The sequence below is a fragment of the Theropithecus gelada genome, chromosome 2 (assembly GCF_003255815.1).
Source record: "Theropithecus gelada isolate Dixy chromosome 2, Tgel_1.0, whole genome shotgun sequence".
NCBI classification, from domain to species: domain Eukaryota; kingdom Metazoa; phylum Chordata; class Mammalia; order Primates; family Cercopithecidae; genus Theropithecus; species Theropithecus gelada.
The window spans coordinates 70,804,496-70,830,675 of NC_037669.1; the positions used below are offsets into that span (position 1 = coordinate 70,804,496).

At 43.2% G+C, this 26,180-nt stretch overlaps 1 protein-coding gene across 1 annotated transcript in view; it reads left to right on the forward strand.

The window, feature by feature from the left end:
• The window catches only part of FRMD4B (FERM domain containing 4B), a 210,511-nt gene that overhangs the window by 77,613 nt on the left and 106,718 nt on the right, over positions 1-26,180 (forward strand). The window contains exon 5 of the mRNA XM_025376574.1: positions 15,650-15,734. Within this exon, the coding sequence (XP_025232359.1) occupies positions 15,650-15,734 (85 nt within the window). The remainder of the gene's footprint in view (positions 1-15,649; positions 15,735-26,180) is intronic.

The following is a 26,180-nucleotide window of genomic DNA, read 5'->3' on the forward strand; positions in this document are numbered from 1 at the left end:
ACTCATGAGGCTGAGGCATAAGGATCGCTTGAACCCAGAGGCAGAGGTTGCAGTGAGCCAAGATCGCACCAATGCACTCCAGTGTGGGCAACAGTGAGACTCCATCTCATAAACAAAAACAAAACAAAGCAAAAACAAGAAGTAATACCTATGTTTCTCTACCTAGCTTGAGGTGAAATCATTACTGATGGAGCTGAAAGCCCTTCTTATGTGCTGACCCCCTCTCCCCACTTTCCTAAGTTTGATGAAAAATTTTATGATAAATTTTGTTCTGTTGGTAGGAAGTTAAAAATGATAAAATGAGGTAAGGTGGTAGGTTTCTTATAAATCTAGTTTCTTCTCATAAAGCTAGATGAACCTGAAGAATTGTCCTGTATTCTGAGTATATGTTAATTTTTGGTTTTTTGTTTGAGACAGGATCTCAGTCTCTGATCCAAGCTGGAGTGCAGTGGTACAGTCTTGATTCACTAAAACCTCGGCCTCCCGGGCTCAAACAATCAGCCTCTCAGGTAGCTAGAACTATAGCTACGTACCACCACACCCAGCTAATTTTTTGTACTTTTTGTAGAGATGAGGTTTTGCCATGTTGTCCAGGCTGGCCTCAAACTCCTGGGCTCGAGCATTCACCTGCCTTAGCCTCCCAAAGTGCTGAGATTACAGGCGTGAGCCACCATGCCTGATAATGTTAATTTTTGGAAGATGAAAATGTACTTCGTTTTATGCCATGAAGGTATAGGTTTCATCCTTTTTTGGGGGGGCTTTTTTACTGATTACCTGGCAACATTCTGTCACATTTTACAGATACTTTTCATTTTAATTGAGTCTGTTCCGTGAAATTCAAAAGTATGAGAATATGACAGAATACATTTTTAAAGAAATCTTTTTTGGCCAGGCACAGTGGCTCATGCCTGTAATCCCAACACTTTGGGAGGCTGAGGTGGGAGAATCACTTGAGTCCAGGAATTTGAGACCAGCATGGGCAACATAATGAGATCCCATCTCTACAAAAATTTTTTTAAATTAGCTGGGTGTGGAGGTGGGTACCTGTGGTCCTAGCTACTCAGGAGGCTGAGGTGGGAGGATCGCTTGAGCCCAAGTCAAGGCTGCAGTGAGCCTTGATCATGCCATTGCACTTCAGCCTGAGTGACAGAGACCCTGTCTCAGAACAAAACGGAAAGTTTTTTTGTGTGAATCAATGGGGATTGTGGAGAGTTGCTGCTCCATACTGAACAAATGAAGTGTTAGCCACTTCCAATTTCTTTCTTGCTTTTGGGTCTGAAATCTGGTTTAGAATATAATTTCTTTAATTAAATTGGAGTAACAACAACAAGAAGTAATTTAATTGCCAGAAGTAATTATATTTTTAAAACCCAGGAAGGAGGCAGCATAGTAGTGATTTGTCTAGGAGCATAGCTGGTATGGAAAAGTACACAGAAATCCTAAAGAAAAAAAACACTGAGTTTCCAGGAAAGAGGGTGACATGAATGCTTGTGTCCATGGCAATGGAAAAAAAAAAAAAAACAGAACTAGTAGGCAAGAGGTTAAACAGCATATTAGTACTTAAGCAGGAGTCAGAGAATAGCGAAGTTTTAATCTTGTGTTGTGTAGGGAAAATGGCCCAACATAAATAAAATATACTTTTTCAGAGAGAATTATATTATCACTATAAACATTTCAAATTATATGAATGAAATGAAAAGTAAAAATTACTCTTCACCACCTCCAACCTTCCCCTCGACCCCCAAGTTTCCCCCCTTCTTAGAAAAATAGGGTAAGTCGTTTGATGAATTAATTTCTTTTTTCTTTGCAACTTGGAGATCTTTCCTTGGGTATATAAAAATCTATTTATTTAAGCATTAAGGCTATTTCTAGTTGTTATTAAAATTTAGGTTACAGCTGGCCAGGCGCGGTGCCTCACACCTGTAATCCCAGCACTTTGGGAGGCCAAGGTGGGCAGATCACTTGAGGTCAGGAGTACGAGACCAGCCTAGCCAACATGGGGAAACCCCATCTCTACTAAAAATACAAAAAATTGGCCAGGCTTGGTGGTGGGCATCTGTAATCCCAGCTACTCCAGAGGCTGAGGCAGGAGAATAGGTTGAACCCAGGAGGTGGAGGTTGCAGTGAGCCAAGATCACACTACTGCACTCCAGCATGGAGAACAGAGTGAGACTCCGTCGCAAAAAAAAAAAAAAAAAAAATAGGTTGCACCTAACATCATTGCCCTTTCATCTTTTGGCACATGGTGTAGTGTTTCTGTAGTGTCATCTACTCAATGAAAGCATTAAGTCTTCAGAAAATCTAACAAGTACCATCTAGGTAGTAACCAGATTTGTGTAGATTCTTTGACAGCTAATATCTGGTCTGTTTGGGGTCACAGAATACCAAAGGAGTAAACTCTATCTCCCTTTCTGTACAGTCATTCATAAGGCTCTCTATCTTCTCCAAGCAGGTTCCTGAAATTCCAGAGTGACCTGCTGCTTGTTCATGATTTTCAGCACTTACTTGGAGTGTTATCTCAAGAGTGTCCCATAATCACTTCGCATTACTTTCCCTTAACTACTTGCATGTTTAAAACCCTTATCAAGTTTTTAATTATTCACTTAGTTCTTCCTCCCAACAGTATAGTGAGATCATAATAGTCTTTGTTATTATTCCAATTAAGTAGTTGTTTTTACTCCAGTTTAATTAAGGAAATGATAAAGGAAAAGCACACGCCAACGAATTTCGTGAACTGACCGAGGTCACTGTGGAGTGTAGCTGGTTCTGTGGAGGTCTCGCAAATGGGGTTGTTTTGTGCTCCAGTGAAGTGAGGTGCTCCTCAGAGGGTCTCTAGCCTCCTGTTTGGAGAAAACAGAACTATTGGTAATACTTCTATCCCAGTAGACACCATCAACAAATCTCCAGGTTGCCTGTTTGACTGAAGAATAGAGAGCCAAAGATAGCATTTGGTTCTGTCTTGATGTTCGCTCATTTTAGGAGCCTCTGGAAGTGCAGGGGACCTCTTTTGAGATTGGGGTCCTCACCTCTTGCGTCAGCACGGTACTGCTGCATGCACTGGAACATGGAGCACAGAAGCCCCTCATTCATGGACACTGAGGTGTGTGGTCACCAAATAGTTAATGCACAATGAAAAAGAAGTCCCTTCAGTGATAGCATAAAGCATGTGTACCGCTGTTATTTTCAACGCAAACAATTAGAAGTCCTAATGCCAACAATGAAGATAGGTTCAGTAGGTTATGGTGGCACTTTTATAGTAAACGATGAATCACTTTAACAAAAGAGATTAGATGAAAAAGTACATTGCAATTCAGAGCTTCTCCAGAAGGCGAGGCAGGGCATATCTGAATCATCTTGGGAAATTTTTCAAACTACACAGTTACTCCCCTCCAACTCCACATTCCTAGCCCAGATTCTGATATAGTGCCATGGAGGGAGGGGTGCATTGTCCAGCCCTCTCTCCACCCCTCCTCTGATAAATCATTACTTTAATAAGTCACTGTTATCAGGGATGTTGTCATGTATCTCAGTGCTTGTGCATCTTAGGAGAAAAGATACATTATATCTGAAAAAGATAGGGAATGAGTGTCCTTCTGTAAAACAGAGATTGCTATTTATGCCATAGGAAGTTCAAGTGATCACAGTGAGGTTTTTTGAAGTTGGTATGTTTTGTAAACATATATAGATCTATAAATACTGGGAAAATTCCTGGAAGGAGCTACACCAAGTTGTGAAGAAACATTTCTTCCTTCATTCATTCATTATGTGTTAGAGTTTTGCTACGTTGTGCTCTACCCCATTCTAGGTCTGAGGACCCAATAGTGAAGAAGGCAAAAATATCTACCATCATAGTCTGCATACACATAAACAAATGCATTCATTGTAGAATAACATTTTGTCCATTCATCTGATAAATAGTTGCTGATTTCCTGCTACGTGCCTGGCCCTATGGAAATCTAGCAGTGGTAGAAGAAAATGACAAAAATCCTGCAGCCGTAAAGCATACAGGCTAATGGAAAGAGACTGACACTAAGTAAAGTAAACCTGCAAAGCATCTTATGTGAGGGGTTATGGAGGAAGTTCCATTAGGGAGGAGGAAAAGGGAATATTAGCAAAGCTGGGGCTGCAATTCTAAATACAGTGGTCAGGGAAGGCCTCCCAAAGGAGGTGGCATTGAGCAAAGGCATACAGGAGATGAGACAAGGACCCAGGACCCAGGCCCATTTCTGGGGAAGTTTCTTCCAGGCCAGGGGAATAGCAGGTGCACAGACAGGTTGGCAAGAGCATGCCTGGTGTGTACCAGCCCCTGGAAGGAAGGCATGTGTCTGGAGAGAACCTACAAAAGGGAAATGAGTAGGAGTTGGCATGGGGTTGGCCTGTAGGGCATTGGGGCCTACGGGTTTTGAGCTTGAGAGCATAACCAGTTTCCATTTTAAACAGACTCACTCTGGTTACTGGTTTGAGGACAGACTGGAACGGGGCAGGAGGGCACAGCAAGACCAGTTAGGAAACTGTTGCAATGGTCCAGGCCAGAGGTGAGTGGGGTGGACCAGACTGAGTCTCACTCCACATTCACCGGAGATGGTACAAGTTGGTTATGAGAATTGAAGAGAGAGCAGGGGATACAAAATGATTTTGCAAAACATTATGCAAATATAAGGAATATTTTTTTATTGTAGCATTTATGAAAAAGAAAAATTCCACGAGATCTTGCTCTCAAGAAGTTTTCTCTCTACCGAAACGTAGCATAAACTCTGCAGCAGGCCCTAGGCTCTTTGACAAGTATTGTCTCATTTACTCCTGAGCTAAACCCTGAGGTACTACAGATTTGAAGGGTTAATAAATATCTGGTTTATATTCCCCAGGATAGAGGGAGCAGCTCAGAAACATATGCTGCTTCTGCACAGAGAAAAGAAAATATGTAAAGCAAAGGCACGTAGTGTTCCCTTTATGACTTCAAGATTAAACCTTTGTCTTCTTTTTTCCAGTTATAAAATCTCAAAGAGGTGTGCTAAATATGTGTGTGACCTCTGTGTGTATAGACGCACCATAATTTATTTAGGTACCATAATTTATTTAACCAGTTCTCTATTTCCATAGGAGTCCAAACTCCACCAGGTTTCTGGGGGACTTCCCCAGGCTGGGGGTTGTTATCTGGTTGCCATAAATTATATTCCACAAACATATGGGCCTCTTGGTAATGCAGCCCAGATGTGAATATTTGAAAGGCTTGACAGTGAGGAGCAAGCAAGCATTTAACTAGGAGTGCAGGGCCTTGCCGTGACCTCACTGGAGAAGCTCATATTCCCTCAGAGGAGGGCAACCTGAGGTGGCTCGGGCCGGTACCACCTTGTTCCAGTCAAAGCCAGAATCTTGGCTTCTTTCATCCCCTTTATTATTTGTTTTGTTTTTCATTTCAATTGGTCTTCCCTCTTCTTCTCCCTTCTTTTCCTCCTCCTCTTTCCAAGTCACTTTTGCTGGGTCCTAGGACTGCATGTATCCACTCAGTGGTACCCTAAAGCATTGTCTGCCACTCTTAGGGCTGAGAAGAACTCACTTTCCTACTGTAGTAGGAAACCCGGAGGCAGACTACTCCCTCTGGGTGAAAATTGCTGCAAACAGGGAGCCCTTGAATTCAAGACTGCTGACTGCCTTCTCATCACTCCTGGCCTGGTCTTTGGAACGTTAGATCTTTAGAAAGAGTTTAACTCAAGGAACATCATGACTACAACCCATGAGTCCTCATCATTCCACCAGAATTTTTTAAAGAGAGCCAAATACACGTGACACATAAAGACAGACTGTAGTAAAGAGGGAGACTTATTGACATAGAAAGATGCTCCCAACGTATTCTAGGTGAAAGAAGTGGACCACAAAAAGTCCATGCAATATGATAACACTCTATGTAAAATATTGTATAAAACATCTGTACAGATAGAAACTAAGTTGAAAATGTTAACAATAGTTAATCTCTAGGTAGGATGATTGTAGGGACGATTTTCATTTTCTTCTTTTTCGCTCATCTGTGTTTTTTCCTACAATGAACATATTACTTGAGCAAATTTTTTAAATGCAATTATGAAAAGTGATAAGAGGAAGAAAGGATAAAATGTTTGTGACCAGATAAGCATGCGTTTGTTTAAAGCCATCAGAGGGTAGGTGATTTACAATAACGAGAGGACTGGAAAGTTCATCTTTTCATGGAGGAATGTGATTTAAAGGCCCAGAGAAACAACTGATTCCTTCTACTTAGGCTGAGCTGAGGCTACTTGAGGGAGGTGTGCGAGTTAGCCAGAGGTCTTTGCCCATCTACCACACTCCCATCTGAATGCACAATACCCCAGACCGTGGGAAATACAAAGGCCAGTTGCCTCAGTATCACCCATGACCCCTAACTGGCCCAGCCTATTCTGAACTTCCAGGCAGGCGGTTAATGGCCTTCATCTTCGAGGATCCAACATCTTTATCACACAAGAGTTCAAGAAAGACACAGAATCCTCTGAAGCACATGCTCGATCATGATTCCAGTTTCTTACAGGATTCTATTTCTTGGTGTATTCCCTGGGCAAGCATCAGAAATTATTTTTAGAAATCTGCTCACTCCCCTCTCAACCCTTTCAGTCCTATCTTTTGGTGGGTGTGCCTGTGTTTCCAGAGTTTTAAGAAACAGATGGGCCATGAATACTTAAAGGATGTGTGTGTTTGTCTGTGTGTGTGTGTGTGTGTGTGTGTCTCAGGACAATGAAGAGGCAACATCAAAAGTAAAGAAATTGTATGGTGGGGCTGGGCGCAGTGACTAATGCTTGTAATCCCAGCACTTTGGGAAGCCAAGGCCGGTGGATCACAAGGTCAGGAGTTCGAGAACAGCCTGGCCAACATGACGAAACCCCGTCTCTACTAAAAATACAACAATTAGCCAGGTGTGGTGGTGCACACCTGTAGTCCCAGCTACGTGGGAGGCTGAGGCAGGAGAATCACTTGAATCTGGGAGGCAGAGGTTGCAGATCGCGCCATTGCAGTCCAGCCTGGGCAACAGAGCAAGACCCTGTCTCCAAAAGAAAAAAAAAAAGAAAAGAAAAGAAAAGAAAGAAACCATATTGTGAAGGGTGAAAGAAGCTGCAGAGCTCAGAAATTAGAAGCTCGGCTTTCAATGCAGGGTTTCACTGTAGCAGCACTATTGAAACTGAGGACCAGGCCATTCTTTTTAGTAGGGAGCTAAGCTGTGCTGTAGGATCTTTAGCAGATCCCTGGTCTCCACCTACTGACGTCAATAATGCTCCCAGGCTGGGCACTGTGGCTTACACCTGTAATCCCAGCACTTCAGGAGGCCAAGGCAGGTGGAGCACTTGAGTCCAGTTCAGGTCCAGCCTGGGCAACATTGTGAAACTCTGTCTGTACAAAAAATACAAAAATTATCCTCGCATTTTAGTGCGTGCCTGCAGTCACAGCTACTCAGGAGGCTGAGGCAGGAGGATGGCTTTAGCCCAGGAAGTTGAGGCTGCAGTGATCAGGCCACTGCACTCTAGCCCGGGCAGCAGAGCAAGACCCTGTTTCAAAATAAACAATAACACTCCCCAAGTGCTGACAGTCAAATAGTGTCTTCAGCATTGGTAAACACCCCAACCCAAACATTGAGAACAAAGCTTTAGCATCATTCTTAGGTTCATATTCCAGCTCTTCCACTTACTCACTGTGTAGTTTCTGGCACCCTCTCGGGCCTGTTTCATCACCTATAAAATGAAGCTGGTGGTAGCACCCACCTACTTTGGGGGTTGTTGGAGGATTCCAAGTGCTAACAGGTAATGTAGACCCTCTATAAATGTTAACTATTTTTATGTTATAAATAACAGGCTGCCTCAACCACATATTCAGTGGGTGAAACATTCTATCATGTTTCTGTCACAGCCTTTGAATATGAAAGATTTGGGATTGTCTGGCTTGGGTCTGACCCAGTCCCCTTTGCACTGGGCAGAGGATCTTATCATTTATCTTCATTATTCACCGTGCCCAGTGAAAAGACTCCCCACCCAACTTTTCTCCCCTGCCTCCCCTCCCCACCCCCTCTCAAAGCATCTGTCCCTGCTTTCCTGTGGAGGACTAGAGCAGGCTGTTTTAAAGAGGAGGAGAGGCAAGCACTTGGGATTCACATGCCCCTGACACTTCAGGTTGCCTAGGGGAGAAGACTCTCTCTCTCTCCCCTTCCTGGCAGGTCACAGCAAGGCCCTGACTCTTTTGGGCCTCCAGCTCTTCCAGATAACTCAGAAAGAGTCACGTTGTGGGAAAGGAGCAAGAGGGCAGGTTCTTACAGGCTTACCAGGAGGCCCTCTCTAGTTCTAGCCATGTCTGGAAATTCAGAAATGAGAAAGAGCATTCCTGGCAGAGGAGCACATTGTAGAAGCAAACAGTGCTTCCCCTGGGAATTCTCCAAGACTGTTCCCCTCCCACAGATGAAAGGGAACATATTGGACTCCCATAAGCACTGCATAATAGCTTGCAGAAAGTGATGTGTTTGGAGAAAGTGAAATACACTTAAATTACACTTCAGCCTTCAGCATGCATTATAAAGTGACATATGACTACCTTGCAGGGTCATTACAAGCAATAAACAGATATCTCCCTGCTCAGAATGTGGATGAGGATCTGATAGAAATCTTTCAAGGCTTGTGGCTGCAGTTAAATGCCTGAAATTACTCATGGTGACTAAATGAAACCCAGAATGAGGTGTTTTGATTTAGCCCTCGCTGGACGCCAGTCACAAACTCAGCATTGTTCAGAATGCAAAATAATTGAGCAGTTCTTGCCCAATTCACCCTCTTTGAAGATATCACTCGGACCTCGCAAAGGCCCTGGGAAGCAAAGAAACCATGCTCAGTTGAGAAAGAAAAGTCGAAACTGGTTAGAAGAGCATTCATTTCACAATATTTTCTCATTTTGTGTTAAAACAGACATTTTTGTAGCATTTGTTTCCTTGAGAGAAGGAACTTAGGAAAGATACTTGGATTTTTTTTTTTTTTTTTTTTTGAGACAGAATCTTGCTCGGTCACCCACGCTGGAGTGCAGTGGCACAATCTCAGCTCACTGCAACCTCCTCTTCCCGAGTTCAAACGATTCTCCTGCCTCAGCTTCCTGAATAGCTGGGACTACAGGCATGTACCACCACATCCAGCTAATTTTTGTATTTTTAGTGAAATGAGTTTTCACCATGGTGGCCAGGCTGGTCTCGAACTCCTGGCCTCACGTGATCTGCCTGCCTTGGCCTCCCAAAGTGTTGGGATTACTGGCATGAGGCACTGCACCTGGCCAGATACTTGGAATTTTTATTCTGGTTGTTACAGTTAAAGCTTTAAAGATGTTCCCAACTAAGTCAGTGCCTTTTATTACAGTCACATCAGTAGAGCGATAATAATATTCTAATAATCACCGCCATTCATTGGCTACTAAACTACACGCCACCTGCTATGTTAAGCACATTTCTTTTTTTTTTCTTTTTTTTTTTTTTGAGACGGAGTCTGGCTCTGTCGCCCAGGCTGGAGTGCAGTGGCGCTATCTCCGCTCACTCCGCCTGCCGGATTCACGCCATTCTCCTGCCTCAGCCTCCTGAGTAGCTGGGACTACAGGCGCCTGCCACCATGCCTGGCTAATTGTTTTGTATTTGTAGTAGTAGTAGAGACGGGGTTTCACCATGGTCTCAGTCTCCTGACCTGGTGATCCGCCTGCCTCAGCCTCCCAAAGTGCTGGGATTACAAGCGTGAGCCACAGCGCCCCTCCATTAAGCACATTTCAAACCTCTCATTTCTCCAGTGTGTGGGGCAAGAGAGGTAAGAGGCACTGAGAGCGGAGCAGCTGCCCCAAGACCTCAAGACTGATCAGCATTGGAGCTACGATTCAAACTAATGTCTGTCCCACTCCCTAGTGTTGACTTGTGACCACTAGAAATAAATACCACAAGACAAAAATATTGGTCATGTAAATTTAAGCGACTCTTCAAAGGACAGCCACTTCCAAACAACTGGGTGTTGTGCTCTTTGACATCCATGTGTTGCCATCTGGCTGGCAGGGCTGTGTCCCTTCCAGCCGTCTTTGTCATGTCACTGTGGTGTAATGTTCTGTCATCACTAATGAGTGGTTAAGCCAACCAAGAAAGGAAAAAAATGCTAATGGGAGGAGCCCAAATAGCAGAGACAAAACCTTCCTGAGCAAATTCTTTTCTCAAGAAATTACGCTTGTGAAGCTGAGGTTTGTCTCCAAAATGTGTGCCTATTCAAAAAGCCTGGGTTCTTTCTGAAGCTGAAAAATTAGCCATGGGCTTCAACTTAACAGAACCTTAGTGAAATCGCTCACAGTAAGCATGCAAAAAGGAAACAGTATCCTTTTGCAAAAAAAGGCTGAAAGAAAAGGTCTTTATTTTCTTTTTTTTTTTTTTTTTTTTTTTGAGGCGGAGTCTCGCTGTGTCTCCCAGGCTGGAGTACAGTGGCCAGATCTCAGCTCACTGCAAGCTCCGCCTCCCGGGTTCACGCCATTCTCCTGCCTCAGCCTCCCGAGTAGCTGGGACTACAGGCGCCCGCCACCTCGCCCGGCTAGTTTTTTGTATTTTTGGTAGAGACGGGGTTTCACCGTGTTAGCCAGGATGGTCTTGATCTCCTGACCTCGTGATCCGCCCGTCTCGGCCTCCCAAAGTGCTGGGATTACAGGCTTGAGCCACCGCGCCCGGCCCCAGGTCTTTATTTTCTTAATCTGGGATAGTCCATTTCATGTCATTAAGAAGTCCTAGATTTTGTTTTCAGTTCATAGTGTGTGTTGATAGGTGTGCCTGAGAAGAGCCTTTTCCCCCAAAGCCCCTATGTACTTTTCATACACTCCATAAATATGAAGTCATTACAATGGTCCCCTTGAGGGAGAGATGGAATCATGGGTTCAGAGAGCTGGTAATCAGATGCCTAGGCAGGAGGCACCAGGGCTGGTCGCCAGAAAGTAGTGGGAAATAAGATAGAGACCTGTTTACTGGAACTAGGATGTAGTCAGGGGCCTGGGCTCCAAAAACAAGGTGAACCCAGTTTCTAGTACAAAGGTATCTGTTCAGAGTTGGATGCACCACAAACTGATTTGGCGCCAAGCTACCCAGCAACCTGTATGTGGTTTCTTCAATGCCCCAAGACTAGCAAGAGGATTGGTTTGGCTAATATGCGCTCCGCCTGGAGTGCCCTTCCTACCTTTGTTACCTGGTGAACTCATGCATTCTGCTGACTCAACTGTCCCCTCTCCTGTGGCGCTTAGTCCTATGGATTTCAGTTTGGCAACATTCTCCCCTTAATTCATAAGCTGAGTTAATTGCATCAGGCTGGTGGGCCCCCACAGCATTGTGTACATGTTATATTTCATTTTGGTTGTTATTGTAGGAAAGCATTATATCATATTGGCGTGGAATATGAACTTAGAAGTCTAACAGACCTCAGTTTGAGTCATGGCTCCACTACTTGCTAGCTGTATGGCCTAAAGAAGAGGACTTGACATCTCTGTATCTAAGCTTTCTCATCTGTAAAATGGGCTCATAATTTGTTGCCTACTGCATCTGGTTGTACCAAAGATGAAAAAAAAAAAAAAAGGTTCCTGTAGAGCACTTTGTATTATCCCTAGCACAGAAGAAGCCCTGTATTAACTTGGGTTCTCTGGTTGCCAGCAACAGAGCCACTTGTGGCTAACAAACAAAATGGAAGGAAAACTGAACTAACAAGGACTCAGAAAAGATAGGGATCAGGGCTTTTGCAAGCATCTAGGGAGCAGAAACCAAGGGACAATTTCATCAGAGTGCTGCTAGCAGAATAAATAGGCTCCAACCATCTTTGATCTTTAGGTCTTCTAATCATGTTTATTCTCCAGGGTGAGAAGCTGACTGGCCTACCTTGGGTCACCTACCCACACCTTGATGAAGGAGTTTTAGTAGAGTAGAAAAAATGTGTCCCGGTGTCCCCCAAGCAGGTCTCATCCATCTGGTCAGCATCACTCATTTATATCCAGCCAGTGATCCTTACGACTTTTGCATATGTGACTGTTGCCGTAGACCAGTGCAGCTTTACTTATTAAATGTTACAATCACAGAACTCATTTTTTATAAGTTTTGGAGACAATGGGGAAATTCAAGTGAAGACTAAATTTTAAATAAAATTAAGAAATTATTATGAGCTTTGTTAGTGAGAAAATTCATTGACCCCCTGTTTTTTAATAGTCTCTGTTAGAGATGTCTATTGAAGTAATTAGAAGTGAAGGAAAAAAATAATCTCAGAAATTTCAAGTAGAAAGCAGATATTGAGTTCTGCTAATCTGACCTAGGATTTTTTTAGGACAAGGAGATCTCTTCCTGTGGAAAGGCCTTCCCCTTCTGAGACTACTCTAACTTTTAAAAAGATATTTTATAGGTTAATCAAAATCCTTCAACTTAAGTCTTTTGCCGTGGTTTTGCTTATTGAAGCAATAGAGAACACATGTACTTCTACATATGTTAACATTTTGGTGAAAATGTCACACTTGTCTTATTTCTCTGCCTATTTTTTACATTGTTGAGATGCCCGCAATTACTAAGGGTTCAGCTTCCTGCTGAGTGCTGGTTGAGTGAACTGGGAGTGGCAGCCCAGGAGATGTTGCTTAAGAGCATTGTCCACAGAGTCAAAGTCATTGTTCCAGACCAAGACCTAGCCCCACTGGGTAGGCAGATCTCTAAAACTCAAGAGTCTGAGTCTGTGAAATCAGGGTCATCATAGGTCCCTCCCCAAGGTGGTTGTGATAATTAAATGAGAGAACAATCGGGAAGCACTTAGCACATTGCAGGCACCTTAGTAAGAGTTTGGGAAATGTTGGCTGGGATCCTGCTGCTGCCCTTAATTAGGCTGCCCGCTGGAAGCCTGCTCATATTATCTTCATTGATAGGGATACAAATGCATGGGAAAGCCAAGAAAGCAGGAAACAGCCACCACCAAGTGGTTGAACTGGAAGGTTCTTGGAGAGGCACAGAAACTTGTGTAACATGGGTCATCTTAGCCCTGTAGCAGCAGCCAACCTCTGGTCCGCCTCACTTTGGTGTCTGCCATCACAGTGACTCGGCTACCCTGCTTTGGTCCATCAACTCTTGCTGTGGACTCTTGTCCCTCTCTACTTCATGGCTTCTGCTGCCTCATGATTGCTGCTTAGTGCCTTTCTCTGCCTCCACTGAATCCCTCCTGACCCGCCCCTCAGTCTCTAAGAGCCCATGTTAATCGGTTGGCTCATTCATCATGCAATATAAAAAGCATCTGTTGAGTAGCACTTGCTCCTTTCCAGGCCTCCTCACCGCCTGACATCTTGGCTGCCTTTGAGTCAGGTGACTCTCCTAGTCCATGCAGCAGGGCTCAGAGTAGAAGAAACTAGACTGATGGGAGAAGAGACTACTGTCTACCCAAAAGGAAAAGCTGAGACAAAATTAATATAGAAAGCTTATTTGGGACAAGGTTGAGGACTGCAGCCCAGGACACACTTCCAAGTTGCCTTAAGAAGTGCTCTGGAGAAGGAGAGGCCCAAGTGTTTAAAGAAAAAAAGGACAAATCAAGAAAGGGGACAGTTACAAAAGTTGTTTGTCAGGAATTAATTCTCCTTGGTTTACAGAAATAACGTTGATCAGTGATTGGCTATACATTGTTTTGGGGGTTTTGTTTGTTTGTTTGTTTATTTTATTTTTGAGACAGAGTCTCCCTCTGTTGCCCAGGCTGGAGTTGCAGTGGCGCAATCTCAGCTCACTACAGCCTCCACCTTCCGGGCTCAAGCAATTCTCCTCCCTCGGCCTCCGGAGTAGCTGAGGTTACAGGTGCCCGCCCACCATCACGCCCAGCTAATTTTTGTATTTTTAGTAGAGACAGTTTCACCATGGTGGCCAGGCTGGTCTGGAACTCCTGGCCTCCAGTGATCTGCCCGCCTCGGCCTCCCAAAGTGCTGGGATTACAGGCGTGAACCACTGCGTCTGGCCTGGCTATCCATTGTTGAGCTACAGGATGTGGGTTATAGTGTCCGGGGTAGTGGACACTAATGTGTCCAGTGCAGCTAGTTTTGGCTATACCAGGCAGTTTCTGGAGAAAAATACATAGCTCAAGGAGGGAAATAGGACTTGATTGCTGTCCATTTTAATGCCTCTCTAGACCTGATAAATTGAAAGAACTGGAATTTTTCAGATAAAAGTTCTGTTCTTTCCTCAGAGGTAAGACACCCAATTTAGAAAGACACAAAGAAACATAATTATCATACAGCTAATAAATGGTGGACTTGAAACACTACATCTCGATCTTTTGGATTCCAAAGCCTATTTTCCCCCCAACTCCTCATTTCCTTAACCGCCTTCGTACTTAACTTTCTCTTCTCATAAATCCGACACTCCTCCATCTTCATTAACCTCACTTATAAGTGAGATAAAAGCTTGTAAGTAAAAATATAAAGGATTTGTTCTCTTTCTGGAACTTCCCTTCATGACTCAACGTTAAAGGGTGGAATGTTTCGAACGTTTTTACCGTCTCAGTGATAAAATCTTTCACAGCCCTTTCAGCTGCATTTATTTATCAAAGGTGTCATCACTGTGGAAAGGGAGAAAAAGAGAAGCAAAGGCTCAAGCCCCCTCAGGATTCCGCAGAGCTAAGGATAGGTCCACCTGGCCACTTCCTAGCCCCGCTTTGCCTTCACTCTCACTGGTCTGAGAGTAAATTCCCTTTCCGACTCAAAGCAGTGAGCTGTCTTGGGGCTCGATGGCCCTTCATGCATTATTCATCCACCAATGCTCCAGAACGTGAGGAAAACTTCGGGCCCCTAGCTTGCCCGCTCGCCCACCACAGAGCGCCAGCCTTTGCAAGCTGGCCTCATCAGTACAGGATTACGAAAACAGAGTTGTTAAAGACTCAGCCTCCTCCCCTCCTCACCCCGGAGCTGTCAGAGCTCTCCTGAGAGAGGGGCCTGCCTGCAACCTGTGGTCTCACAGATTGAACAAGCAAAATCCTAGAAAGGGAGTGGAGTAGTGAGGCCCAGAATACCCTGATTTGCATGAGAAAAGACCAAGATTGATGGTTGCTGAGAGATTGGCTTTGAGCCAAAGGAAAACCCAGGGCCTGGAAGGATGGGAAGGAAGAAAAGAGTGATTGAAAAGTGTGATTGAAACTCACCCAGTGGATGGGGGTCAGGTAGGCGTGAGGCCCTGAGGCCCCTCCGTCTAAAAATCCCCGAGCCTCAAGCAGGGTTTGGGGTTGGGTTAGGTGGTGCTTGCTCAGCCGACTTCAGCTTTCAACTCCGGGTTCACCTGGGCTTTTCTTTTGAAGCTGTCTGAGGTATTATTATGAACTCCCAGAACATGTCTCAAAGAATGAGCAACACAAATAAACGTTTGTGTTTGGTTGGTTACCATTTGGGGTTTCTCTTTAACTCACCTTCCAAGACACAAAAACATGCCGAAAGAGATTTTAGGCATACGTACACATACATCCATCACGTACTTACGTATGGTGCACATTTCTTTTAAAAAGGAAAAGAACGCACAACCTTCCTCAGGTTTCTCAAAATTCTCGCGCTGCTTTCGGGGAACACTGAATGAGGAATGCTGAGAGATGAAAATAAATCTGAAGGAACAAACTCCTCTGCTGTTTTTCAGGTTTTACATTGAGAGCATATCGTTTTTAAAGGATAAAACCACCGTGGAACTGTTTTTCCTGAATGCAAAGGCCTGCGTGCACAAGGTAGGTGCCCCGTTTGTCTTTTCGATGAGTATGTCCTACCCCCCAACTACACACATCCACAAATGACATCTTTTCTCAAATTCTGAGTGAGAAAGACAACCCTCTGCAGGGGATTCCTGCATATACACAATCCCCACTACTTTAAATGCAGCAAATAATTGACAGAGTGACCCAGAAAGACAGAAAGATGGATCAATCAGATTATAATCAAAACGTCTAGACCAGAAATCTTTTTAAATAAGGTATGCCCTACACTTACAGTAATTCAAAACCAGCCTTATTTCAGTTCAATTTCTGCCTTCGGATCCCTGCACACACGAGCCACCTTAAATCTAGGGAAGGAAGGCTGCTCACAGCCACATGTTTTCAAGCAGTATCTCAGTTATCTGTGGTAAGGGACAGGGTTTTTCTCTTATTGTTTTTTATTTCTATCTAATGCATCAAGGACAGATCACTTTTATAAAATTCAATAAATATGCATTGCTAGAAAAATAATCCCATGCTGGGATGTTACAGCCATGTCAAATTGCTATAAAAGTTTTTACGGCCGGGCATGGTGGCTCATGTTTGTAATCACAGCACTTTGGGAGGCCAAGATGGGCCGATCACGAGGTCAGTAGTTCGAGACCAGCCTGGCCAACACAGTGAAACCCCATCTCTACTAAAAATACAAAACTTAGCTAGGCGTGGTGGCGTGTGCCTGTAATCCCAGCTACTTGGGAGGCTGAGGCAGGAGAATCACTTGAACCCTGGAGGCGGAGGTTGCAGTGAGCCGAGCTTGTGCACTCCAGCCTGGGTGACAGAGTTAGACTTTGTCTCAAAAACAAAAACAACAACAAAAAAAAGTTTTTAAACACTCTCAGTTTTTTGTCTTTTCTCTTTGCAGACTAGCATAGCTTTAAAAGCCTTCACTGTGGTCTCCTCAAGCAACTTCCTGAGGAAGGGAAGGGAAGCCATGGGCCAAGAGATGCCCAGTGGAGCCTGGCTCCTCCCTTGTACGTTATGATCTCAATGCTTGGGATCTCAGAATTCCCTCTCCAGACTGCATGCCTGTTTCCAGGCCTTCTTTTAGGTTTATTGAGCATGTTATGTGTTCATTTTACCTCTTTTGTTGGATTATTAGCTATAACTCTTTGTTATTTCCATGGTTACTTTAGGGTTTATAGGATACATTTTTAACTTACCAGATTTACTTTCAAGATGATATTATACCACTTCACATGTAGTATAACAATCTTACAATAGTATGCTTCCATTTTTCTCCTCTCAGCCCTTATGTGATTGATGTCATACAATTTACTTTTTGATAAGTTACAGATGCACATGACATTATTATTTTTGTGTAAATATTCAATTAACTTTAAAGAAATTTAAACAGTACCAAAAGTCTTACATATTTATCCATGGAGTTGGCATTTCTATTGCTCTTTATTCACTTGTGTAGATTAATATTTCTGTCTGTTATGATTATTTCTGACTAGAGGACTTCCTTTAGCATTTCTTATAGTGTGGGCATACTGGTGGTGAATTCCTTCAGCTTGTACCTGAAGACATCTTTATTTGCCTTTGGTTTTGGAAACTATTACACATGATGTAGGATTCTGTGTTGGCGGTTTTTCTCTTTCCGTACTTTAGAAATATTGATTCACTATCTTCTTGCTTGCATTGTTTCTGATGAGAAGTCTGCTGTCATCTTTATCTTTGTGTTTCTGTATGGAATATCTTTTTCTTTAGCTGCTTTTAAATTTTTCTCTTTTTCTTTTTTCTGCTTTGAGCAAGTTTTTTTTTTTTTTTTTTTTTTTTAATTTTAAAGATGGAGTCTCGCTTTGTCACCCAGGCTGGAGTGCAGTGGCGCCATCTCAGATCATTGCAACTTCTGCCTCCCAGGTTCAAACGATTTGCCTGCCTCAGCCTCCCGAGTAGCTGGAACTATAGGTGTGCACCACCACAACTGGCTAATTTTTGTATTTTTAGTAGAGACGGGGTTTCACCATATTGGCCAGGCTGGTCTCAAACTCCTGACCTCAGGTGATCCACCCGCCTCAAGCCTCCCAAAGTGCTGAGATTACAGATGTGAGCCGCTGCACCTGGCCCGCTTTGAGGAATTTTATTATGAGGTGCCTTGATATAGCTTTCTTCATGTGTTTCTGTATGTGTGTATGTCATTGGCATTTATTGAGCATCTTGGTTTGTTGTCATCAAATTCAGAAACATTTTAGCCATTATTTCTTCAGTTTTTTTTTTTTTTTTTTTTTTTGGCCTCATGTATGCCTCATTTGCGAAGCCCAGTTACACATATACTAGGCCAGTTGAACTTGTCACACAGTGATGCTTTGCATTTGTGGGGATTTGGGGGAATATGATATCTTGTATAGTTTCTCTTTGTCTTCAGTTTCACTCATCTGGTTTTTGTAATCTAACCTGCCATTAATCCCATTTTGTACATCAGAGTTTTTGTTTTTGTTTTGTTTTTGAGATGGAGTCTCACTCTTGTTGCCCAGGCTGGAGTGCAATGGCGCAAACTTGGCTCACTGCAACATCCACCTCCCAGACTGAAGCGATTCTCCTGCTTCAGCCTCCCGAATAGCTGGGATTACAGGCATGTGCCACCACACCCAGCTAAGTTTTTGTATTTTTAGTACAGATGGGGTTTCACCATGTTGTCAGACTGGTCTCGACCTCCTGACTTCAGGTGATCCGCCCACCTCAGCCTCCCAAAGTGCTGGGATTACAGGCGTGAGTTTTTATCTTTAGAGGTTTGATTTGGAGTTTTTATCTTTAGAGGTTTGATTTGGATCTTTTTTACATCTTGCATGTGACTATTTAACTTTTTGAACATATTAAATATAGTTATAATAATGGTTTTAATGCCTTTGTCTGCTTACCCTAATGTCTGTGTCAGCTCTGGGTATTTTCGATTGATTTTTGTCTGTATTTTGGGTGATGTTTTTCTGCCTATTTGCATGCCTGGCAGTATTTGATTGGATGCTAGGCATTATTAATTGTATCTTTTTGAATGCTATATATTTTTTTATTCCTATAAATATTCTTGATGTTTGGTTTCGGGATGCAGTTTAGTTACTCAAATATGGATTGGTTTTTTCAGGTCTTGCTTTTATTATTTGTTAGGCTAGCCCAGAGCAGTGCTCATTCTGTAGCTAATTATTCTGCATACTGATCTTCCTGAGTACTCTATTCAATGCCCCGTGAATTATGTTTTTTAGTTTGGCTGGTGGGAATAGGCACCACCTCCAGCCCTGTGTAAGGATGAGGCACTCTTCCCTCTTATGGTTTCAGATGGTCTCCCACTTTGGGTAGTTTCTTTCAGTGCATGGAATGATCAGTGCTCTACTGAATCCTCAAAGGACACCCTCTATAGATTTTCAGGGTTCTCTCTCTTCACAGCTCTCTTTTCTCTGGCAGTCTGTTCTGCAAATTCTATTCATTTTGATCTCCTGGACTAAGGAGTTGCTCCATCTCCTTAGCTCAGGGAGTTCGCTGTGTTCCGTTGTGTTTCTCCCTCCACAGCCTGGAGCCGTCTCTTGACAGTAGTGGGGGCAATCATAGGGCTCGCCTTGTTCAAGGTTCACTATCTTCATTGCTGGATATTCAGTGTTATGAAAACTGTTGTTTTATATATTTTGTCTGTTTTTGGTTTTGTTTTTTTTCAGTTAAGAGGATAAATTCAGTCCCTGTTACTCCATCTTGGCTGGAAGTATAAATATTCAAAGCAGAGTTTTTGGCTGAGTCTATGGGGAAAGTAAAATGTTCCCAGCATCAAAGGCTTTACTACAGCCCTCTTTTCGAGACTCAGGTTTTCCTAAGAACTCTAAGGATTGACTGATGAGTAGACACCTATATAACAAACACAGCTTTTCAAACACAGCGTTTACTGAGTCAGGAGCACGTTTCATAAACCACAGTTGGCCATCCTCTCCTATGTAGAGAAATACAATTGCTCCTTGTAATATTTTTCACTGCTTTGTTGGCATTGATCCAGTGTTTTCTCTTGCTAATGCAAAGATGGTTAGAAGGCAGATTTTCAACTCCTGACATTTCTCTTGTACCTCTATATGCTAAATTCTGTTTGTCTTGAGAAAGCAAGGAAAAGCAGAATTCCTTTAAATGCTGTTGCATTTTATGAATGTCAGTTGCTGGGAGCTCCTTTTTTTTTTTTTTTTTTTTTGAGATGGAGTTTCACTCTTGTTGTCCAGGCTAGAGTGCAGTGGTGCGATCTCAACTCACTGCAACCCCTGCCTCCTGGGTTCTAGTGATTCTCCTACCTCAGCCTCCCGAGTAGCTGAAATTACAGGCGCCCACCACCAAGCCCAGCTAATGTTTTGTACTTTTAGTAGAGACGGGGTTTCACCATGTTGGCCAGACTGGTCTCAAACTCCTGACCTCAAGTGATTCACCCGCCTCAGCCTCCCAGAGTTCTGAGATTATAGGTGTGAACCACCGTGCCTGGCCTAGGAGCTCCTTTCTAAATGGGAGTGTTTCATGACTTGTCAGATAATTTAGAACTTTTACAGAACATAATATTGTAAGGCACTATGACTGTTATTGAGATAATTTTTTTAAATTTTTATCTGTAGGAATTTAGAGTTGGATATTTTCTATCTAATTATTATGCAGATGGCTGGGTGTGGTGGCTCACACCTGTAATCCTAACACTTTGGGAGGCCAAGGCAGGTGGATCACTTGAGGTCAGGAGTTCGTGACCAGCCTGGGCAACATGGTGAAACCCTGTTTCTACAAAAAAATACCACAATTAGCTGGGTGTGACAGTAGGCGCCTGTAATCCCACCAACTCTGGAGACTGAGGCAGGAGAATCGCTTGAACCTGGGAGGCGGAGGTTGCAGTGAGCCGAGATCACACTACTGCACTCCAACCTGGCAACAGAACGAGACTCCGTCTCCAAATATATACATATAATGCAGATGGCTGGTAACAAATTCCAAGAGATGTTCCAGGATCAGGTAGCTGTTTGGATAAAGCAGCTTTCAAGTAATTTCTTAAGATGTATGATTATTCAAAAACATTCCACATAAGGAGTATCAGCTGAACCACGGCCACAGAGGCAAAGAAGTTTTATGAGAACGTAGTTTCAGCTGTAGAACACTCGTAGGTGGATTTATTTATTGGCAAAAGTGAGTCACTGATGGTTGGTAGCTACTGTTAACTCAGGACTCAGCTAGATCTGAGAGTGAACGCCCCCCCACCCCCATCCCACCACACTGCACAGAGGGCATTCTTCTCACCAGTGAGATGTTCGACACCTCTGATCACACCCTACACACATTTCTTCTCTGCCAGACAGCTTTCCCCTACAGCTACTTCCTTCCTTCCGCTGAAAACAGAAATACACAGGCAAGAAAAGAGAGCTCTTATTTACAAATACTGATAAAACCACAATGTCTTCTTACATACTTGTTTAGTAAGAAATATGACTTGTGATAAGATTTGATACAGTTGCTGAAGCTCTGCATAGCTACATACATATGGATTTATAAAATTCAGCCTTATGAGCATGTCATTTGAAAAACTGGTGGCTCCCAATGAGTTTTGTAATATCATTACCCGTACTGCATAGAGAATAAGCCGATGGTGACACTTCAATGTGTTGAAAGAAATAATTGTGCCTTGTTTCTGAGTTTGGGTATCCAGGATGGTCTGAAAAAGGAATAAAGATGTTTCACTTTTGTGAAAAATACTCTAAGCACTCTAAGCAAATTTTTTTTTTTTGAGACAGAGTCTCACTCTGTCACCCAGGCCGGAGTGCAGTGGCACGATCTCAGCTTTCTGCAACCTCCGCCTTCTAGGTTCAAGCTATTCTCCTGCCTCAGCCTCCTGAGTAGCTGGGATTATAGGCACGCACCACCACACCCAACTAATTTTTGTATTTTTAGTAGAGACGGGGTTTCACCATGTTGGTCAGGCTGGTCTCAAACTCCTGACCTTGTGATCTGCCCACCTCAGCCTCCTGAAGTGCTGGGATTACAGGCATGAGCTACTGCGCCCGGCCAGCAAAATTTTATATGTGAAATATGGCACACATTGGGCATTCAGTGGATTGTTGACTAACTCAACAAATGAATGAGTATGCTGATAACTCTTGTTTCCTAAGAAGTCAAGCAAAAAGCAAAAGTGTGTAATTTGACTAGGGGGAAACACATGAAAATACCTACATTTACTAAGAAATTAAACATCCACAAAGTTAAAAATTTCATTTTCCAGGTATTACTGAATAACACTTAACAATACTTAGTCAACACTAATTACAACCTTCATCAAAGAATGAGTGAGAATTATATGTTAAGAAGAAAATTTCAGGCCGGGCGCGGTGGCTCACGCCTCTAATCTCAGCACTTTTGGGAGGCTGAGGCGGGCGGATCACCTGAGGTTGGAAGTTTGAGACTAGCCTGACCAACATGGAGAAACCCCGTCTCTACTAAAAATACAAAAAATATTAGCCCGGCATGGTGGCACATGGCTGTAATCCCAGCTACTTGGGAGGCTGAGGCAGGGGAATCGCTTGAACCTGGGAGGCAGAGGTTGTGGTGAGCCGAGATCACGCCATTGCACTCCAGCCTGGGCAACAAGAGTGCAACTCTGTCTCAAAAAAAAAAAAGAAGAAGAAGAAGAAGAAAATTTCAGCCAGGTATGGTGGCTCATGCCTGTAATCCCAGTACTTTGGGAGGCCAGGGTGGCAGATTGCTTGAACTCAGGAGTTCAGAACCAGTCTGGGCAACATAACTAACTCCATCTGTACAAAAAATACAAAAATTAGCCAGGCTTGGTGACATGTACCTGTAGTCCCAGCTACTTGGGAGGCTGAGGTGGGAGGATCGCTTGAGCCCAGAAGGCAGAGTTTGCAGTGGTTAATGTCATGGACATGCTCAATGACAGGCAGCAAGTACAGTGGTTAATGTCAAGTACTCTGGCATCGTGTGTCTATTCATGGAGGAGGCATATCTGTGACATCCTGAGTTTAAACTCCCTCTTTCCTTTAATTCTGAACATTGTTGTACACATTGATGCTCTTAGTCCATAGTAGTTAATAAGGTGCTTCTGTATATTAGGGGCCAGATGACTTTTATAGGCTGGACTTGGGACAAAGCACCACTTCTAGAGGGATATTTCAAGAGTACACTAGCACTCATGCTGGAAGAGAACCTGTAAGAAAACTAGGTAGGAACTGTCCCTGTGGGTCAAGCGTTTCAGAGGAGACTGCATGCTGCTGTCTGGGTTGTTGTTCAAGCGAGGGCCCCTGAACCTGTTTGGCTTCCTTGGTGAGAATGCAGAGGGGCACACCTTGCCTTCACAAAACAACCACCTGTGCCAGGTGTGGTGATGTGGAAATGCCGAAACTGACACTGGGGAAACTGGGAAGCCTTCAACATGGCTGTGGTCTACCTTGGGCAACCTGCTCCTGCTAGGAAAAGCCGAAATGCATGAAGCAGGACTGTAGGCTTGCTCCAGGTCATTATTCTTGGAGGTGTCCTTGACCGTATCTGTGATTTTAGTAATCAGCCAACATGGACTACCACACCCCTTTTTTTAAAATCAGCAATCTGAAGACAGGCTTGGCAAATTAAAATAGTATTGGCCATCTTGTCTCTTCTGGTGTGTATATCAATACGGTAATAATGAAAAGACAGAAAATGTGGAAAAGCAAGTAGGGCTTATGAGGTGCTCTGTCGTAGAGACCATACACAGCCTCAGCTCCCTTTTCTGCAGAGGTGGGAAGGAGGAGGAGGAAGAGGAGGAGGAGGATAGCAACTCATCTCTTAAGAGCTCACCCTTAGCCGGGCATGGTGGCATGTGCCTATGGTTCTAGCTACTCAGGAGGCTGGGCCAAGAAGATCACTTGAGCCCGGAGTTTGAGGTTACAGTGAGCCATGATCATGCCACTGCAGCCCAGCCTGGACAAAAGAGCAAGACCCTGTCTCTAAAAGAAACAATAAAGAACTCACCAAATAGAAAGCACTGATTTTTTTGTGTGTATTAGCTCATTTAACACTCACAACAACTGATACTGTTATTTATTACTACTTCAATAAATAAGGAAATGGAGGTATAAGTAGGTTAAACAATTTGGCTAAACTTGAGTAGTTTATTAGTAGTGGAGTGATCAGATCTATGTAGTCTGGCCCCAGAAACCATATTTTTCTGTCTTCATTCATTCCTTCATTCAATTAAAACATCATTGCATTCCTATTAAGGGTCAGGGCCTCTGATGAGTGCTGCATTATCAGTAAAATACTTAACAAATATACCTTCCTGTGGCCTAAAATCCTAAGTCTTAAGGATTTTTTCATTTGTATGTGTGTAGTATGTGTTGTGTTTATTTGTTTATTTATTACCCACATCCTTTATGTGATGGTATGTGTTGTGTTTAATTTAAAGGTAATGTGTCTGATGATACTTTGTAAGACACTAAGACATAATATTTCTAAAAGATGTCAGGGACCTTGGAGAGACTGAGCATGCCTGAAATCCCTTGATGTTACTGATTACTCTTTCCCAAAGTAGTATAAAAAGCAATTTGGAGCAGGGCATCGTGGCTTATGCTTCTAATCCCAGCACTTTGGGAGGCTGAGACGCGCAGATCACTTGAGCCCAGGAGTTCAAGACCAGCCTGGACAACATGGTGAAACCCCATCTCTACAAAAAAATAAAAAAAAATTAGCCAGGTGCAGTGCCTGTAGTCCCAGCTACTTGAGACTCTGAGGTGGGAGGATCACTTGAACCCAGGAGGAATAGGTTGCAGTGAGCTGAGATTGTGCTGCTGCACTCCTGCCTGGGCGGCAGGGCAAGACACTGTCTCAAAAAAAAAAAAAGAAGCAATTTGGGGCCAATGAGGTGGCTCACTCCTATAATCTCAACACTTTGGGAGACCCATTAAGAGGATCACCTGAGGGCAGGAGTTCAAGATCAGCATGGGCAACATAGCAAGACCCTGTGTCTACAAAAAATTTTAAAAATAGCCAAGTAAGGCAGTGTGTGCCTGTAATCCTAGCTGCTCAGGAGGCAGAGGTGGGAGGATCACTTGAGGCCAGGAGTTTGAGGCTTCAGTGAGCCATCAACATGCCACTGCACTCCCACCTGGGTGACAGAGCAAGACCTGCCTCTAAAAAGTAAAACAAATAATACAGGCAGGCGTCAAGAAGTCCTGCAATAAATAAACCTATTTGATGTGGTTTAACCTAATATTTTCCAAACTTACTGTATGTGAAATTCTTTTTTAAAGCAATACTTATTAATGGACTGCCGACCACACTTTTGAAAATGCTGTTCAATGACTGGGCGCTGTGGCTCACACCTGTAATCAAATCACTTTGGGAGGCCAAGGCGGGTGGATCATGAGGTTAGGAGATCAAGACCATCCTGGCCAATGTGGCGAAACCCCATCTCTACTAAAAATACAAAAATTAGCCGGGTGTGGTGGCACGTGCCTGTAGTCCCAGCTATTCGGGAGGCTGAGGCAGGAGAATTGCTTGAATCCAGGAGGCAGAGGTTGCAGTGAGCCTAGATGGCGCCACTGCACTCCAGCCTGGGCGACAGAGCAAGACTCCGTCTCAAATAAATTAATAAATAATAATAAAAGGAGTACATCCAAAGGCCAGGCGTGGTACTTTGGGAGGCTGAGGGCAGGTGGATTGCTTGAGCCCAGGAGTTTGAGACCAGTCTGGGCAACATGGTGAAACCCTGTTCCTACAAACCATAAAAAAAATTAGCCAGGCATGATGGTGCACACCTGTAGTCCCAGTTACTCAGGAGCCTGAGGTGGAATGATCACTTGAGCCCAGGAGTTTGAGGCTGCAGAGAACCGTGATTGTGCCACTGCATTCCAGCCTGAGCAACAGAGCAAGACCCTGTCTCAAAAAAAAAAAAAAAAAAAAAAGAATACATCTTGTCATCCAGGACTCTACCAACCATAGGGATCTATTCTTTGGAAGATTTTATTGAAGTAGGAAAATATATCTATAAAAACATATTTTACATTATTATTTCTAATAGTAAGAAACTGGAAACTGCCCAAATATACTTTAATAGGAGTTCATTATATAAATTACAAATCATTAATATGATAGGATATTGTACAGCCATTAACAAGAATAGGCTAACCTTCCTTAACTAACATGAAACAGTCTAACATTGTTCAATGTTAAAAGAAGGTACAGAACAGTGAATATAGTATTATTGTTTTTAACTTTATTATTTGCTTATGTATATGAAATATACTCCTAGGAAGAAATATAAAAATACAGCATAGTATAAATGTTTATTATTTCTGAGAGTGAGATTGGAAAAGCTTTTGCTTTCTAAGTTATACTTTTCCAATTTTTTAACAGGTAGCTTGAATTAGTTTTAAATCAGAAAAATAAAGAAAAAATCAGTATATTCATTAAAATTTACCTCTTCAAAGCTGTATCAAGATA